The sequence below is a fragment of the Carassius gibelio genome, chromosome B1, assembly GCF_023724105.1.
Source record: "Carassius gibelio isolate Cgi1373 ecotype wild population from Czech Republic chromosome B1, carGib1.2-hapl.c, whole genome shotgun sequence".
Taxonomy (NCBI): domain Eukaryota; kingdom Metazoa; phylum Chordata; class Actinopteri; order Cypriniformes; family Cyprinidae; genus Carassius; species Carassius gibelio.
The window spans coordinates 36,309,140-36,327,444 of NC_068396.1; the positions used below are offsets into that span (position 1 = coordinate 36,309,140).

An 18,305-nucleotide genomic window follows, 5' to 3' on the forward strand; every position below is an offset into this window, starting at 1 on the left:
CTCCAATACCCGTGATTTTATCAGTGGTGCTCACACAGCATAACACAGCACACGGTGAAGGAAAGCCTCACTGCCGTCGGACACACAGCTCCTGTAATTGTAATACAAAACAAAATAAATCAAATCAATAGAAATTAATCAATAAAAACTTATTAAATGCAGGGGAGCAAAAGAAACCCTTCCAACATAAAGAAAATAAATAAATTCTAGCTTAAACAGCAAGATAATAACACAAAAGGAAAAGGAAAAGAAATTTAAAGACAACAATGTCCAAGAGAAAATCTCAGCATTCTGAACCAGTCCAAAATGAGAAACACCACAAAGGGAAAATGAAGAAATAAATATCTGAATGAGCGCGGCCCTCGAACTCGTTATTTCCCAACGTACGAGGAAAAGATCTTTAAAATACAGTCACAGTAGGAGCAGGTTTTAACCAACAACTCCAAAATCGGGCCGCGCTAAATCACCCAGGACAAAATGAAAACACACAGCAAAAATATACAGAAAAGAAACGAAAGCAAATCCAGCAGGAACAAAACAGCAGCGTGCTTCTATATGTAGTAGGGAAATGCAGCACGCACAGTCTTAGCCCCTAACAGATAATAAGACGATTAGTAAACTAGTTATAGTTTATGAACAGCAATCGGAAATATAAACACACATACCAAATAACGCAGCCGTTTGCCACACCAGAAAGCAGAGCGGACGTCAGTATCCACGGGATAGAAATGAAGTAGATGCCAAACAGCATATATTGGATGTCCCCACTCAAACGGTAAACACACGGGAATGCTGCGGTAAAGATAAACATAGCTGACCCCCACACCACATCACCTAAAACCTCTGGCAATATACTAAATCTTACGTACCTGGGACTAGGCAGTGTAACGAGCCAGACCGCACGTAACGGTTGTTTACAATAGACTCTCCAGTGTACACAAAGCCCCACAAAATGACACAAGCGGTGTTAAAATGCCCAAACGGCTGTGTTTTAACCACAGACCTCTGTTGAATGCCGGTAAACAGGAAGAGCGCAGGCACAGAACAGATGACGCACATCCGGCCCGCACCAAACAGCCATTTATACACACCTCCCTGCGGGAAGATAGGCTACCAATAACATGACGTCACTACAGGGAGGATCTGACTAATCTGCCACATAAATAATTTATTACATGATTTTAATTATATTTTTACCGACCCTGCAATGAGAACTGCAATGGACTCTCAGTGGCCCATGATATTTGGACGAGCCGATGAGGTCACAGTTTTCTGGGTATCGTGGGAAGTTTTGTAGATGAAAACTTTCAAGGCCATACTGTTCTGCTGACTTGTGAACACATTCAGGGACACCACACAGCGAAGCACATTTATGAAAAATATGAGGAGGTCCTGAGACACTGGAATATTCAGCGTGGTGTGATCAGAGTAGTAACTGATAGCGCCAGCAATATGGTAAAAGCCTGGACCAAGATCTCGGGGACAGGGAGACAGATGGTGAGGGTGATGCTCCAGATGTTGCACTCCTGCAACTCCATGCCGACCAGCTGGCCATCCAATTGAACATGATGGTAGAGAACTACGTCACAAAATCAAATCTTACTCCAACTTGCAATTAAAGACGCAATTGAGAAGCACAATGCAATCAATTCAATAATCAACAAGGTTGGAAAAGTAGTTAAAACAATCAAAAAAGCACACTGAACACAGAGGAAATCGACAAATTAGGTGTTCGTCCCACAACTGCATGCAGAACCAGATGGAACAGTCAGTTGTGGATGATTGAGTCGATGCTGAAAATGTTTGAGAAGGACACGCTGTGGCAAAACAGGCTGACGTCGATCACAGATGATGGGAAAATCACATGCAATGATGTCCGCCTTATTAAAGGCTTAGTGAGAGTACTCACACCATTTGCTGAACTGACAGACAGTTTACAAAAGGAGCTGGGAAACCTGGGGATGATCCTACCGGCAGTTGCGGAAATACACAGAATGCTGTCTGATGTTTCCAGTGACACTCCACTGGAAATAGCCGCATTCGCAGAAACTCTAGCTGAGAACTTTGAGACTCGTTATCAAAGGTTTTATGACGACACTCACGTTATTCTGGCTGCATTATTAGATCCACGCTTCAAGAACTAGTGGATTGCAAGAGATGAAAAGGCAAGTAATTAATTACACAAAGGCATATCATTCAAAAATTAACCATGGTTTATTAAAATAAAAAATAAAATATATGCTAACTTACAATAATGCTTAAATAATACAGTAGGCCTACATGTATGAAAACTCATTGTGATAAAACGAGAACCACCACTCGCTTGGGGACGTTGTGAATGTCCGTAAAAGATGTTAAATGATGGCTCAGCCCGCAATAGCACTTATGTGCAAGTGCAATTTATTTACAGTGCCAAAAAAATATACACAGTCCAATGGTGAAAAATATATATAGGTGAACAAAGTACCAAAGAAACAATAAACAGAAAAATAAAGAGGGAATAATCCAAATGAAAAAAGTCAATATACAGGTAAGTATCCACAATATACAGGCGTTACAAAAAGATCGCTTGAGGCACCACAGTTGCTCTCTCGCTCCGACTTGGTAAACAAGTGATAAGTTTTATTCTGGCCTGCCCTTATATAGGACAGACTCCACCCCCTTCAAATGGGACTTTTCAAACAGGTAATAACAGATGGTAAAAACCCCACTACTTCAGGCATTTCTACTTTTACACAATTAATTAATACTAAACACAAACTCAAAACACATAAACCAACAAATAAAACATTAAACACAAAAATACTACATTCAACTATTTAATTTATATACACGCAAAAACAAGGTACCCCCTACTAATATAAAACAATGGTTTGGCTGGTTTCCGGTGCGCTGCGGCAGCGCGGCGCCGTCAGTGACGTCATAAGTGATCGCCGCTCTATCGCTCTGTTTGGCAGCGGCTCACACCGGAACACCGACCATCGCACGCCCAATTCAACATAACAAACACCGATTAGACAAGACGACATCAAACAACGTGCAGTGTGAGTGTGTGAAATGTCCGGGGTTATAAATATTGACAGATGTGGAGGGGAAGATGAAATAATGTCCAACACATATGTGCCATCGGGAGTGCGTGTGCACCCGCGCTGCCGACGGCGGAACACCAGGAGGGAAATGAGCGTGAGTTATTACAAAGGTAAGTATTTCTGCTTAAGTGTAGGTGTGTGCGTGTGTGTGCCAGTGTTGCCCAGCAGTGACAATTAGGTCAGCTTTGTCACATTACCTCCCCCCTCTCCAAGCGACGCACTGACGGGGAACCGGGACAGGTAGTCGGCGACCACATTTTGTTTGCCAGGTCGATGTCGTATCTTGAAGTTGTACGGTTGCAAGGACAGGTACCATCTTGTAACTCTGGCATTATGATCTTTCATTGACTGGATCCAGGTCAATGCTCTGTGGTCAGTTTCCAGATCGAATTCTCGTCCAAGGAGGTAGTACTGTAAGCTGTCAAGGGCCCACTTGATGGCAAGACATTCCTTCTCTATCGTAGAGTATCGGGTTTCCCTGGGCAACAGCTTGCGACTAAGGTAAACAACTGGCTTTTCTTCTCCTGAACTTCCTTGTGCCAACACTGCACCAATTCCTGTAGCTGAAGCATCCACTTGTACAAGGAACCGTTTTGAGAAATCTGGACTCTGTAGGACTGGGCTGGAACACATCTTTTCTTTCAGAGTGTTAAATGCTGTCTCACAATCCTCAGACCAAGGAACTGGATTGCTTACTGACTTACTCAGTAAGTCCGTCAAGGGTACTGCAATTGAGGCAAAGTTTGGCACAAATCTTCTGTACCAGCCCACTAACCCTAGGAAAGACCTCACCTACTTCTTTGTTCTGGGTCTTGGGCTCCGCCGAATTGCCTCCACCTTGTCCACCTGTGGTCGCAGCTGGCCATTGCCTAGGTGGTATCCAAGGTATCCAGCTTCTTGACGCGCCCACTCACATTTATTTACATTCAGTGTCAACCCAGCTGCTTGTATCTTCTCCAAGGTTTGTCGCACATCCTGAAGATGCTCAGGCCAGGAGTTACTGTGGATCACCACATCGTCCAAATAAGCAGCAGACCATTCCTCGCAGCCCTGGAGGACTCGATCCATTAACCTCTGGAATGTGGCGGGTGCCCCATGCAGGCCAAATGGAAGGACAGTAAACTGGTATAACCCCAGTGGGGTCCGGAACGCTGTGTATGGTCTGGAGGCTGGATCGAGGGGCACCTGCCAGTAGCCCTTGCACAGATCCAAGGTGGTGATAAACTGAGCCTGTCCAATTTTCTCCAACAAATCATCCACTCGTGGCATTGGGTAGGCATCAAACTTTGATTGCGCATTCAGCCTGCGAAAGTCGATGCAGACACGCAGTGTCCCATCCTTCTTTGGTACTATGACCATGGGACTACTCCATTCACTCACCGAGGGCTCTATTACTCCTAGTTCCTTCATCATCTTGATCTCTTCCTTTAGAGGTTCCACCAACCTTTCAGGAACACGGTAAGGCCGCTGTCTTGAGGGTGCTGGGTCTGTCAGGTGTATGGTGTGTTGACACATTTCAGTCCGACCAGGTCTCTGGCGGAACAAAGCAGGAAATTGGTTCACCAGCTGCTGTAGCTCTTCCTTTTTCACGTCATCTAGGTGATCCAAGCTCACCACTGACGTCTGTCTCTGAGCTTCTGCCTCTGAACCTTCATCCTCCACATCCTCCACCTTCCGTACAAGAAGTGACGTCTCGGTTGCCTTACCAGTCGACTCTCTCCACTCCTTCAACAGGTTTATGTGGTAAGTTTGTTTAGCTTTCCCTTTGTCAGGGTGGTGGATCTCATAGGTCACTGGCCCCATCTTGCGGACCACGGTATATGGCCCTTGCCACTTGGCCAACAGCTTATTCGATGATGTTGGCAATAGGAGTAGAACTTTCTGCCCCGGCTGGAACTGTCGAAGTCTTGCATGCTGGCCATACCATCGTTTTTGAGCTTTTTGTGCCTCTTGCAGGTTCTCTTTGGCCAGTTCCCTGTACCGCTCAAGTCGATCTCTCATCTCTAGAACATACTGCACTATGCCTTTCTCCTCCGTTCTGAATGCAGGGTCTTCCCACCCTCTTCTCAGTAGGTCCAATGGTCCCTGCACTTGCCATCCATAGAGCAGTTCGAATGGTGAGAACCCAGTTGAGGCTTGAGGTACTTCTCTGTAGGCAAAAAAGCACTTGTCCCAATCCCGTCCTGTGTCGGCAACAAACTTACGTAACATGTTCTTAAGGGTTTGATTAAAACGCTCCACCAGACCATCTGTCTGAGGGTGGTATGGGGTCGTCTTGATGGCGTTGATACCCAGCTGCTGGTATAGTTGCCCCATTAACCGTGAGGTGAAGTTAGTTCCCTGGTCTGTCAGGATCTCCTCTGGAATGCCTACTCTGGAGAACATTTGGACGAGGGCATGGATGATTTTCGGCGTTGTGATGGATCGGAGTGGAAACGCTTCTGGATATCTTGTAGCGTAGTCGCTGACCACCAGGATGTACCGATGTCCTGCACTACTTCTTTCAAGTGGGCCTACGATGTCCATGGCGATGCGTCTGAAAGGAGAAGAGATCACAGGGAGAGGATGCAGGGGTGCTTTGCCCCGCTGGGAAACAACACTGGTCTTTTGACAGACGGCACATGTATTGCAATATGTCTGAACATCTGTGTATAGTGTAGGCCAGTGGAACCGTGAACTAATGCGTGCATATGTTTTCTGCTGTCCTAGGTGGCCAGCCCAGGGAACAGTGTGTGCTAAATGTAAGACAATATGGCGGCAACATGTTGGAACAACTAAACGTGTCACATCATTTGTCTGCAAATACAACACTCCATTTAACACAACATATTTTTCATTGCACAGATTAGCTGCATTTTCACACCCTGCCTTCTCAAAGAGTGATTTTAAAGACTCATCATCCCTTTGTAATTTCGCAATGTCCTCCGGAATCCTCCAGCCACTAACCTGAAGACCATCCACAGAGGTTTTAGAAACTGGGGTGCCCATGTACTTCTCTAGACGCCGCTGTCGGCGTGACTTCCTAGGGCCCTTTGTGCCGCCCTGCAACAGACTACTGTCCAAGTCCGGCAGTGGCTGCAGACCTGCCTTGGCTTGTGCCCGGGTGACAACAGGACATGACACTTCAACAGTGGCAGAGGGAGTAACAGTTTCAGAGTCCTTGGTGGTTTGTAACAGATCATTTAGTACTGGCAAGTCTTGACCCAAAATCATATCAGCTGGCAAGTTATCAACTATGGCAACATTTAACAAGTACAATTGATCATACACCTCAACAACAACTTCAGCTCTAGGGTACTGCTTTACATCTCCATGTACACATTGAACAGCGGTAGTGCTCACATAATTTACATTTGGCACAAAACATGGTTTTAACAGAGAGAGAGTGCTACCAGTGTCCAAAAGAGCTTGCAACGAATGTCCATTAACTGTCACCTTACACCTATTTTGACTCTCCTCTACAGAGTCTCTAGCATTGTCTTCCTCTCTGGGAACATAACAAAATCCAGTCAATTTTGCTTTTCGCACAGGACACACTGATGCTTTGTGTCCAGGCTGTTGGCAATAAAAACAAATTAGTCCCTTGCCCACAGATGATTTTTGTCCTTGTGCATGGTCTATACGATCAGCGTGACTTTTCTCAGCTTCAGCCCCAGAGCGATCGGAAACAGAACGTACAGTACCTCTTGGTGGTTGAGTGCGCAGGCCTCCCCTGTGAGCATTCATGTACTGTTGAGCCAGCTTTGCTGCCGCCAGGCCTGTCATCGGCTCATGCTCCCGTACCCATGTGCGAGTATCATACGGAAGTACACGAAGAAGCTGCTCCAGGATAATAGCCTCACCAATCTCCTCTTTAGTATGCTCCTCAGGCCGTATCCATCGTCGATACAGATTCCTCAAGCGATGGTAAGTTTCTGTTGGTGACTCTCCCGCTGGAACAGAGGACACTCGGAAGCGCTGGTGGTAAGTTTCTGGTGAGATGTTAAATTTCTCCAGCAGTGCCTCCCTTAGATCAGCATACACCTCTGCCTTCTCCTCATCCATTGCTAAGTATGCCTCCAGTGCCTGCCCTGTCAGCAAGGGGACAAGTCGAAAGCTCCACTCCTGCTCAGGCCATCCCCAGGTCCTGGCCAACCGCTCGAACCGCCGAAGATAGTTTTCAATGTCTTCCCCCTGCTGGAAGGCTGGCATTTTTGGTTCAGACCGCTGCATTGGCTGACTTGGTGCTGGGACATTTGTGAAGTCTAGGACATGTGCTTGCCTGCCTCACACCGGAACACCGACCATCGCACGCCCAATTCAACATAACAAACACCGATTAGACAAGACGACATCAAACAACGTGCAGTGTGAGTGTGTGAAATGTCCGGGGTTATGAATATTGACAGATGTGGAGGGGAAGATGAAATAATGTCCAACACATATGTGCCATCGGGAGTGCGTGTGCACCCGCGCTGCCGACGGCGGAACACCAGGAGGGAAATGAGCGTGAGTTATTACAAAGGTAAGTATTTCTGCTTAAGTGTAGGTGTGTGCGTGTGTGTGCCAGTGTTGCCCAGCAGTGACAATTAGGTCAGCTTTGTCACACTCATTATTATTATTCTAAATAATCATAGCTAATTGTATTGTTCTTGTAGGTTCAAGGCAAACAGATTGAGACCCGGGAGTTGTTAGTTCATCAAACAGAACTTCTCTGCAGTGTAAATAAAAAAGTAACATCCCTTTCCCTTGTTGCTGACCCTGTGACTGTCCCTGACCCTGTCCCTGAGCCATCGAGCGCAAAAAAATGTCAAGTCAATGTTCCAGTCTTACGCAACTGTGACCTGTTCGTCTTCTAAAACACTAGACGTAAGAGGAGAAGTCGAGCAATACCTTTGAATGCCAAGATTGAACACCGAAGTTGACGACGTCCTTTGCTTCTGGAAAAAAAATTATAATGTACTGCCACAACTTTCATAAATTGCAAGACGCACATTTAGCATTCCCAGCGGCTCGGCCAGCGTGAAAAGAGTGTTTTCTATTGCTGGTCTGATGTCCAGTAATAATCGCATGTGCTAGGCACTTGCCTCTCTGCAAAAGCTTGTTTTTCTAAAAGTTAATGCAGCACTGACCAGCCAGCATTTTTTTCTGTTCATAGTAGGCCTATTTCTTAATATTGGCTCAAAGTTGGCTAAAAGAGATCTTTATTTTTTTCATTTGGCAATTTGTTTAACTTCATATTTTAGTTTGTGATTTATTTGTTTTTCATTTGATAATTTAATATAATGTTTTTCATTTGATAATTTATTAAATTTAGCCTCATTCAACAGTTATTTTTTTATTTAGCTTTGTTTAAAAGTGAGCTATTGTTTTGGGGCTGTTCAGTGTTCAAAATTCCAATAAGTATGGATGTTCTTCTCTTAGTACTGCGTATTTGTTTTACACTACATGCATCTTCTGATCAGAGACTGGTGTTATTAAAAATAAATAAAAAATAAAATACCGTGGAGCGAAAATGGAGCGAGACATATAAGGACGGAGTGGGGGAGGGAGCGAGGAGCAGAAAATTGTACACCCAGAGCGGAGCTTGAGCGGAGTAATTATGAAATATTTTGAGCGTGGAGCGCAAATTCTTCCTGCTCAGCTCTGCTCACATACTCTGGTACCTATATAGGTATATGTATGCACATATATATTTGTACATATATGTGCAAATATATGTGTGCATATACGTACATATATGTACATATAATATAGGAAAACGGCCAATTTGATATATGTCACATATATTAAAAACCTATATCAAAACCTGATTTTAAAACATATATGTTTATATAGGTTTTTCCCATGTGGGCACTTTCACACGCACTATTTTCACACTAAATTCAACAGCTCCACCAATGAGTCACTCTGAGAAAACATGTCAGAGTTCATGAGTGCCAAATCTGTGCTTTTCTTCAGTAATCACTAGTTCACTACAAAGAGTTCAGTACCTCTGGTTGGCGGCTGGTTTGCATGATGAGAGCGAATGTGGACAGATGAACACAGGAACACACAGTGTAGCTGCTGTTGGTCTCTAAAACAGAACATCCATCTACAATCCACTCATTGATATTCCAGTACACACAGGACAGAGAACCACTGGGATCAAACTCCTGAAAAAGATGAAGAAAATATTAGAAACCTGAATATTGGATGTTTCCAGATGTTGGACAAATACATTTTCACTGTCTCACTCTGATGTGTCTGAAGGTGAAGTTGACTGGTTTGGTGAGTTTAGTGTTGGTGGTTTTGGGAAGAGTAACTGAGATCACAGTGGACATCATGGTTTTAACTGTGTCATTTGAAGTATTGAAGAAGTCTGGCTTCAGTAGATTCTCCATCGTGACATAGCTCATGAAAGCCACAGCAGCTGATCCTGAGTGACAGAAACAGAAAAAGGTACTTATATTGAATACTATATGCTACAATAACAACAACAACAGCAACCAGAAAGTAAGTACAAGTGGTTTAGTGGTAATGGTATAATGTATTTTCCCACATTTTGTAAATCAATCTAAAAAATAATTTGACATACTTTCAATGTTGTTCTTGGATATCCCAATGAGATCGATGTCCACAGAAGAATTTGTCATTGCAAGGCGAGGGATTTTTTTTAAGTTGACCTGTGGTCCAACCATGAAGACTTGACCCTCTGATTGAACACAAACAGTTACGTGCTATTTAAGTGTACATTCATTTATGTATATTAAGTGTGTGTTTGTGTGTGTGTATATATATATATATATTGTCACGGGAGGAGCACAAGACAGACACAGTGGGCGTGGCGTCAGGCCTCGGAGAGGCTTTTATTAACAGAAATCATAAAACACAGGGAATAAAAGTGGCCAAAAGGGGAAAGTGTCCAAAATAACAGGGAATCTGGTGTCCTCGTTGTGCTGCGGGGTTCGTGTGGGTCGGGCAGTGTTCATGGAGGAAGGGTCCAGGTAAGGGGCGGAGTCCGGCGGCCGCACGCGCTCCCCTCCTTGGTCCGGGGCGCGAGGGGCGGCGGCTTCCTCTAGCGGCCGCATCTCTCTCGCCGGCCGCGGCGCTGGTAGGGGATGGACGGCCCGGCATCCTGGCCCGTCGGCCGTGTAAACGGGTGCGGTTCTCCTCCGGATCGCGGGTCCGGCTGCTCACGTCTCTTGTGGCGCGGGAGTCCCTCAACGCACCCTTCCTGGACCCACGAGGACACCAGTGTGCATGCACGGGGAAGAGACCGGTCTCCTGAGGAGAGGCGCGTTGGGCTTTTAAACAGCGGCGGTAATGAGGCTCCACTTCCTTCAGGTGTGCCCCATCACACGCCGCCAGCCCTGACTCGTCCAGCGCCCCTCCTCTCACACACCCACTCCAGTCGGGAGCCTGGTGAAGGGCGGCGATTTAGGACGGGGTGCCGGTGACAATCAGGGAGGAGGCAGCTGACTCGTCACATTCCCCCTCCCAAGCGACATCCCCGTCCCCAGGGCGCCACCCACACGGGAGTGCTACCATCCTCAACCAGGCTCCAAACGGTCGGAGTGGGCGGGGCTTCCTCTCCGGGCGGTCCTCCCTCTCGCAGCGCACCAGAACAGGGACAGAGAAACCGGGTTTTAGTGACAGCCTCAACCAACCACCGGGCAAAATGACAATGGAAAAGTCACTTACCCCTTGTGTGGCTGGGAGGCTGTCCCCAGTTTTCCTCCGTCCCAGTCTGGGTTCTCACGAACGTTTGCAAGCGAGAGGGAGTGACGTCACCAGACGTTTCCCAACTGCGCTGTCTAGGCTCCGCCTGCCCGCATTCTCCACCAGTGTCACGGGAGGAGCACAAGACAGACACAGTGGGCGTGGCGTCAGGCCTCGGAGAGGCTTTTATTAACAGAAATCATAAAACACAGGGAATAAAAGTGGCCAAAAGGGGAAAGTGTCCAAAATAACAGGGAATCTGGTGTCCTCGTTGTGCTGCGGGGTTCGTGTGGGTCGGGCAGTGTTCATGGAGGAAGGGTCCAGGTAAGGGGCGGAGTCCGGCGGCCGCACGCGCTCCCCTCCTTGGTCCGGGGCGCGAGGGGCGGCGGCTTCCTCTAGCGGCCGCATCTCTCTCGCCGGCCGCGGCGCTGGTAGGGGATGGACGGCCCGGCATCCTGGCCCGTCGGCCGTGTAAACGGGTGCGGTTCTCCTCCGGATCGCGGGTCCGGCTGCTCACGTCTCTTGTGGCGCGGGAGTCCCTCAACGCACCCTTCCTGGACCCACGAGGACACCAGTGTGCATGCACGGGGAAGAGACCGGTCTCCTGAGGAGAGGCGCGTTGGGCTTTTAAACAGCGGCGGTAATGAGGCTCCACTTCCTTCAGGTGTGCCCCATCACACGCCGCCAGCCCTGACTCGTCCAGCGCCCCTCCTCTCACACACCCACTCCAGTCGGGAGCCTGGTGAAGGGCGGCGATTTAGGACGGGGTGCCGGTGACAATCAGGGAGGAGGCAGCTGACTCGTCACAATATATACACACTTTATATATATACAGTGTTGGGAGTAACAGCGTTTAAGTATAACGGCGTTACTAATGGAGTTTATTTTTCAGTAATGGAGTAATCTAATTGATTACTTTTGCCATTGTTGCAACGCCATTAACTTTACTGAGAATGTAAAGTGTCGCATTACTACAATTTCGTTGAAAAAAAGTGCGAGGTATCATGCTTTGAAGTGATGTCCGGTTTGTGAATGAATTGATCAATTTAACCGGTTCTTCTTAGTTGAACCAAACGGTTCGCATCTCCAATAAGCATTTATCCACAAATGACTTAAGATGTTAACTTTTTTAACATGGCTTACACTCCCTCAGAGTCAGAATATACCAATATCCCAGGGTAATTCATTTACTCAAACAGTACTCTGACTGAACTGCTGTGAAGACCGAACTGAAGATGAACACCGAGCCGAGCCAGATAATGACCGTACACGCCCACTGCTGGGCATCTTTTTTTCGAAACACTGAACCGAGAACTGTTTCTTTCGGACCCGTCTGATTAGAGAACTGATTACCTGATTCTTGTTCTCGAGTCAAGAACTGCTAGCATCGGTTTTCGGATCACCATTACACTGAACTGAGAACCGTTTCTTTTGGATGTGTCTGATTTGAGAACCGATGAGCTGATGATATTGCGCATGCGTGTAATTTTTCAAGAGGACAAAATGCATATCAAAGTATTTTGTTAAACATCAGAACGTGTGATAAAATAAGTATATTTTATTTTGTTTTTTTTTCAGAGATGAATGTATTTAATCTGTGTGTTTTGTTAAATTGTAGATTATGTTAGATTTTATAGGCCAAAGGGGATTTCAGGGAAGTTGGACAATAATTAAGACTATAAAGACTCTTATGTTCCATAGGAATAAGGGATGATTTATGAAATATCTCTACTGTATTTATAGTTAACGATGACAAATTCAAAAATTGAGCTTGTAGTTATGACTATATTTATTTTATACATTTATTCAAATAGTAGTTTATAGTCTTAGTCTTTCCTGTGTGACTAAGTTTCTGTCCCCCCTTTGATTTTGTCATTTAATTCAACTGTGTCTCATTAATTACCCTTATTTGCCATCCTATTTAATTTTTAGTCAGTCCATTGTTACTTTATTGATGTTGTAATGTTTTCTCTACATGTGTCTCCCCTCTGTGGATTTATCCTCTGTGTGGAATAAAAGATTATTTGTCTTCTTTGTGCACCTATTTCACACCTCAGTGTGACACTTACATGTTTTGCTTTTAAGGACATTTGGGTTCAGAAGAAAAACAATATAAGAACTGGAGCACTTCAGTATACAGTGTACTGTAAGAAATGACCTTTGACATGCAGATGACCTTGTAGTTATACTGTGCTGGACCTCATTCTGTAGTATTATACAGCTACTTTAATTCAAAAACACATGACCCATATAATCAGAGATGAGAGTCTGAACAAGATCAATGAATCAGATGATTGTCTTCAGCATCAGCATCACCTGATTATGTTTGCTTGTGGCTTTTCTTTCCATAACAAATTGCTTCATATATTTACAGTTACAGCAGCCAGAGAATAAAAGTAGTGTTAAAGAGTCAATAGTCCAACTAAAGGTGACACTAATCACTATTATAGTAACTTCAAATGGATGTTATTTTCAATAAAACATCAACATCAAAACCTCTGAAAGAAGAAGTTACTCTGAGGTGCATTTCCCAAAACCATTGTTAACAAACTATGGTCACAAGTTCTGTCATGATCAACATAGTTAAACAATTATATTTTTTCCCTGAAAATAAAGTTTAAAGAGCCACACAGATGGGAAATCAAAAAATTACCTGTATTACAGTGTATGATGTAGCTGTCCATCAGTGTAAACATTGTGCAAAGTAATTAAACCAAAAAGTACACAATTTATAAAGTTATTGGCTTCTAAAGTAAGGAGTCGACTCTGAATTGCTGAAACGAGTCGTTATAGATTTCAAATCTTTTGCCCATCTCTATGTACGTCACTTGGAACACGTGGCATAATAATCTCCGCCTACCGTCTTGGGAGAAACAGAACTCTGGCCTGCCCCACCCCCCACACAGACGCTCTGGTTGGTGTGAGAGCATCATGTCGAGGAGACAGTGTGTTTTTAATTGTAAAGGCAAGTTTGTTTTATTTTCACTGCCAAAGAATGAAGATCAGAAGAACCAATGGCTAAAATTTTTACCACAACAACAGAGCAGTACAACAAATCCCTTTTGTTGTGTTCACAACATTTCACTGATGACTGCTTTTCTAATCTCGGTGAGTACAAGGCGGGATTTTCAAAGCATTTGGCTCTAAAAGAGGGTTCATTACGAACTTTATTTAGATCAACAAGCATCTCCGAATCACAACGCGAAGTATGATTACGAAGATATGTTTTTGTTATCTCCTGAGCGTCTTATCAGTATGTGTGCTGTCTGCAACCTTTGTCTGTGCTGATCTTCATTTACAAACACGTCATTAAAATGAAGTGCAACAAGTGCTGCTAACAGATATTCTGTGATAAAGTAATCCATATGAAAACAACGCAATGTCCGTTTTTCACGTCTCCCTTCATTATATCTAATGTGACCACGCCCCCGCGCTGAACGCGCTATTCAGATTCAAACTGAAGCGCGCGGCTTGAATACACCCACACAGAAGAAAAAGCAGCGAGACTGTTCAAGTTTTTTATTTTACTGTTTGCTTCGCGATGAGAGGAATAAGACATAATTCACCCCAAAAAGATGCTAACGCATTGTTTACCATGAAGTTGTGTGCGGAACAACCAATCAAAACTGACTATGTTAGTTGACCAATCAGAACACAGTATGCTACCGAAAGGTGGGGTTTAAGGAAACTGAATCTTTTGAACAGCTTCGCGCTAACCGTTTAGGGATCTCTGAAAACTGAGGTAATTTTAAAATAATGTTTTGACAAAATGACAATGTTTTTTAACCTTGGATGGATTTAAACCTAATGATTTTTGACTGTTTTCTGCAGAAAAAAAAAAATTATATATATATATAAACATTGTGGTCTCCACAAACCATTAACTTCTCGAGGGAATATGTGTTTAATTTTGTAGTTTATTTTTTTCATGGTTTGTCATGAAACTACCTGCCCACATTGCCATATTGAGCGCAGCTTTAGTTTATTCAGGCCACGGAGGCAAGGCTGTGACCAGCTGATGCGGTCAGCTGTCAAATCGGTCCAATCACTACCATTCTCCTATTAGACACAGGACATACAGTACAGACCAAAAGTTTGGACACACCTTCTCCTTCAAAAAGTTTTCTTTATTGTCATGACTATGAAAATTGTAGAGTCACACTGAAGGCATCAAGGGCTATTTGACCAAGAAGGAGAGTGATGGGGTGCTGCTCCAGATGACCTGGCCTCCACAGTCACCGGACCTGAACCCAATCGAGATGGTTTAGGGGTGAGCTGGACCGCAGACTGAAGGCAAAAGGGCCAAAAAGTGCTAAGCATCTCTCAGGGAACTCCTTCAAGACTGTTGGAAGACCATTTCAGGTGACTACCTCTTGAAGCTCATCAAGAGAATGCCAAGAGTGTGCAAAGCAGTAATCAAAGCAAAAGGTGGCTACTTTGAAGAACCTAGAACACAACATATATTCAGTTGTTTCACACTTTTTTGTTGTGTATATAATTCCATATATAATTCCATGTGTTAATTCATAGTTTTGATGACTATTTCATAGTCATGAAAATAAAGAAAATGTTTTGAATGAGAAGGTGTGTCCAAACTTTTGGTCTGTACTGTATATACGTAGCACTACTGCTCGGTAAGTATGCTCAACGGCTCGCAAACCCTCCCTCCCTCCCCATTATAAGCATGAGCACATTACTGCGCATATATAATCTGAGTTTCATAATCAATAACAATTGTGCCTTCACTTACCTACAGCAGGAAGAGTAAAATTGACACTGGCACTTGTGACTGTCGGCTTCACTAATGTAGAAATGAGCTTCTCACTAGTTTTTAACACACGGTTTCCATAAGAGGCTAGTTCAGTTGGGCTTGCTGATGATGATGACTCTACAATCTTCTCTGAAGCGTTGAAGGCCTCAGTCAAAAGGTTTGTCACAGTCTAATTTATTGATCAGAAAAATGCAGTTCAATACAGTTACTGTTCATGTAAATGTCAAGAAAGCCAGCACTGCTATGTCTTCATATATTATCTAAAATAGATTTTATTAATTTATACATTTTCTCCTGAAAACTTACATTTAAAGGAAGCACTTGATCTTTGATCGTCTCAATCTGCTCAAAAATATTTAGAAAACATCCTCCAGGGTTTTGACTCTGAAATCACAACCGAGTTTTATATTTACATTACATTTACATTTATTCATTTAGCAGACACTTTTATCCAAAGCGACTTACAAATGAAGAACAGTGGAAGCAAATCAAAAACAACAAAATGATATATAAGTGCTATAACAAGTCTCAGTTAGGTTAATACATTACACGTAACAAGGGCTTTTAAATAATTCAATAAATAAAAAGAAAACAGATAGAATAGAAAAAGAATAGAGCAAGCTAGTGTTTAAGGTCATTACACACACACACACACACAAAATTGCATAATAAATGAAAAGAAAACAGAATACAAAAAGATTAGAAATGTAGTTAGATTTTTTTTAAATAATAGAATGTGTGTTAAAGTTAGAGGGTCAAATAAAGATGGAAGAGATGTGTTTTAAGCTGATTCTTGAAGATGGCTAAGGACTCAGCTGCTCGGATTGAGTTGGGGAGGTCATTCCACCAGGATGGAACATTTAATAAGTCCATAAAAGTGACTTTTGTGCTTCTTTGGGATGGCACAATCAAGCGACGTTCACTTGCAGAACATAAGCCTCTAGAGGGCACATGAGTCTGAAGTAACAAATTTAGGTAAATGGGTGCAAAGCCAGTGGTAGTTTTTTAGGCAAACATCAATGCCTTGAATTTTATGCGAGCAGCTATTGGAAGCCAGAGCAAATTGATAAATAGAGGTGTGATGTGAATTCTTTTCAGCTCATTAAAAATTTATCTTGCTGCCACGTTCTGGATTAATTCTAAAGGTTTGATAGAACTGGCTGGAAGACCTGCCGAGAGAGCATTACAATAGTCCAGCCTGGACAGAACAAGAGCTTGAACAAGGAGTTGTGCAGCATGTTCCGAAAGAAAGGGCTTGATCGTCTTGATGTTGAATTAAGCAAATCTGCAGGATCGGACAGTTTTAGCAATGTGGCCTGAGAAAGTCAGCTGATCATCAATCATAACTCCAAGGCACTATTTCACACGCACTATTTTCACACCAAATTCAAAAGCTCCACCAATGAGTCACTCTGAGAAAACATGTCAGAGTTCATGAGTGCCAAATCTGTGCTTTTCTTCAGTGATCACTAGTTCACTACAAAGAGTTCAGTACCTCTGGTTGGCGGCTGGTTTGCATGATGAGAGCGAATGTGGACAGATGAACACAGGAACACACAGTGTAGTTGCTGTTGGTCTTTAAAACAGAACATCCATCTACAATCCACTCATTGATATTCCAGTACACACAGGACAGAGAACCACTGGGATCAAACTCCTGAAAAAGATGAAGAAAATATTAGAAACCTAAATATTAGATGTTTCCAGATGTTGGACAAACACATTTCACTGTCTCACTCTGATGTGTCTGAAGGTGAAGTTGACTGGTTTGGTGAGTTTAGTGTTGGTGGTTTTGGGAAGAGTAACTGAGATCACAGTGGACATCATGGTTTTAACTGTGTCATTTGAAGTATTGAAGAAGTCTGGCTTCAGTAGATTCTCCATCGTGACATAGCTCATGAAAGCCACAGCAGCTGATCCTGAGTGACAGAAACAGAAAAAAGAACTTATATTGAATACTATATGCTACAATAACAACTACAACAGCAACCAGAAAGTAAGTACAAGTGGTTTAGTGGTAATGGTATAATGTTTCTTCCCACATTTTGTAAATCAATCTAAAAAATAATTCGACCTACTTTCAATGTTGTTCTTGGATATCCCAATGAGATCGATGTCCACAGAAGAATTTGTCATTGCAAGTCGAGGGATTTTATTTAAGGTGACCTGTGGTCCAACCATGAAGACTTGACCCTCTGATTGAACACAAACAGTTATGTACTAATTAAGTGTACATTAATTTATGTATATTAAGTGTGTATATACCTATCTATCTATCTATCTATCTATCTATCTATCTATCTATCTATCTATCTATCTATCTATCTATCTATATATACAGTCAGGTCCATAAATATTGGGACATCAACACAATTCTAATCTTTTTGGCTCTATACACCACCACAATGGATTTGAAATGAAACGAACAAGATGTGCTTTAACTGCAGACTTTCAGCTTATATATAGGTTCCGCCACGGAAACCAGTGACACAAGTCGGCAGCACAACTTTCGAGCAAAATGAGAAATAAGCGTTTTTTTTTTTTTGTTTGTTTTTTTTCAAAATTGGTGATTTTTGTTTTTTTGCAGAATCTGTTAGTAGAGATCATGAAGAAGCCTCTCCGTGTTTGAGATAGCATTATTGGTGTATTTAAAAGCGTACAATTTGAGGTAGAAATCGGCTAGTTTTTAGGAGATTCTAGCATGCAGTAGGGGCGTGTGTGTATTTCCATACTGGATAAGCCGGCTTTTGTTTCTTTTGTTATTG

The 18,305-nt window shown here is 43.3% G+C and overlaps 1 protein-coding gene across 4 annotated transcripts in view; it reads right to left on the reverse strand.

Moving 5' to 3' along the window:
- LOC127948716 (uncharacterized) overlaps positions 1-18,305 on the reverse strand; it is an 80,620-nt gene that overhangs the window by 14,659 nt on the left and 47,656 nt on the right. For 2 of the 4 annotated variants that reach the window (XM_052545361.1, XM_052545359.1), the window contains 8 exons: positions 17,619-17,735; positions 17,278-17,459; positions 17,036-17,197; positions 15,847-15,924; positions 15,520-15,709; positions 9,646-9,762; positions 9,305-9,486; positions 9,062-9,223 (listed from right to left, as the gene is read on the reverse strand). In XM_052545361.1, coding sequence (XP_052401321.1) covers positions 9,062-9,223; positions 9,305-9,486; positions 9,646-9,762; positions 15,520-15,709; positions 15,847-15,924; positions 17,036-17,197; positions 17,278-17,459; positions 17,619-17,735 — 1,190 coding nt within the window. The remainder of the gene's footprint in view (positions 1-9,061; positions 9,224-9,304; positions 9,487-9,645; positions 9,763-15,519; positions 15,710-15,846; positions 15,925-17,035; positions 17,198-17,277; positions 17,460-17,618; positions 17,736-18,305) is intronic. The other 2 variants (XM_052545360.1, XM_052545362.1) reach the window with 2 other exon arrangements.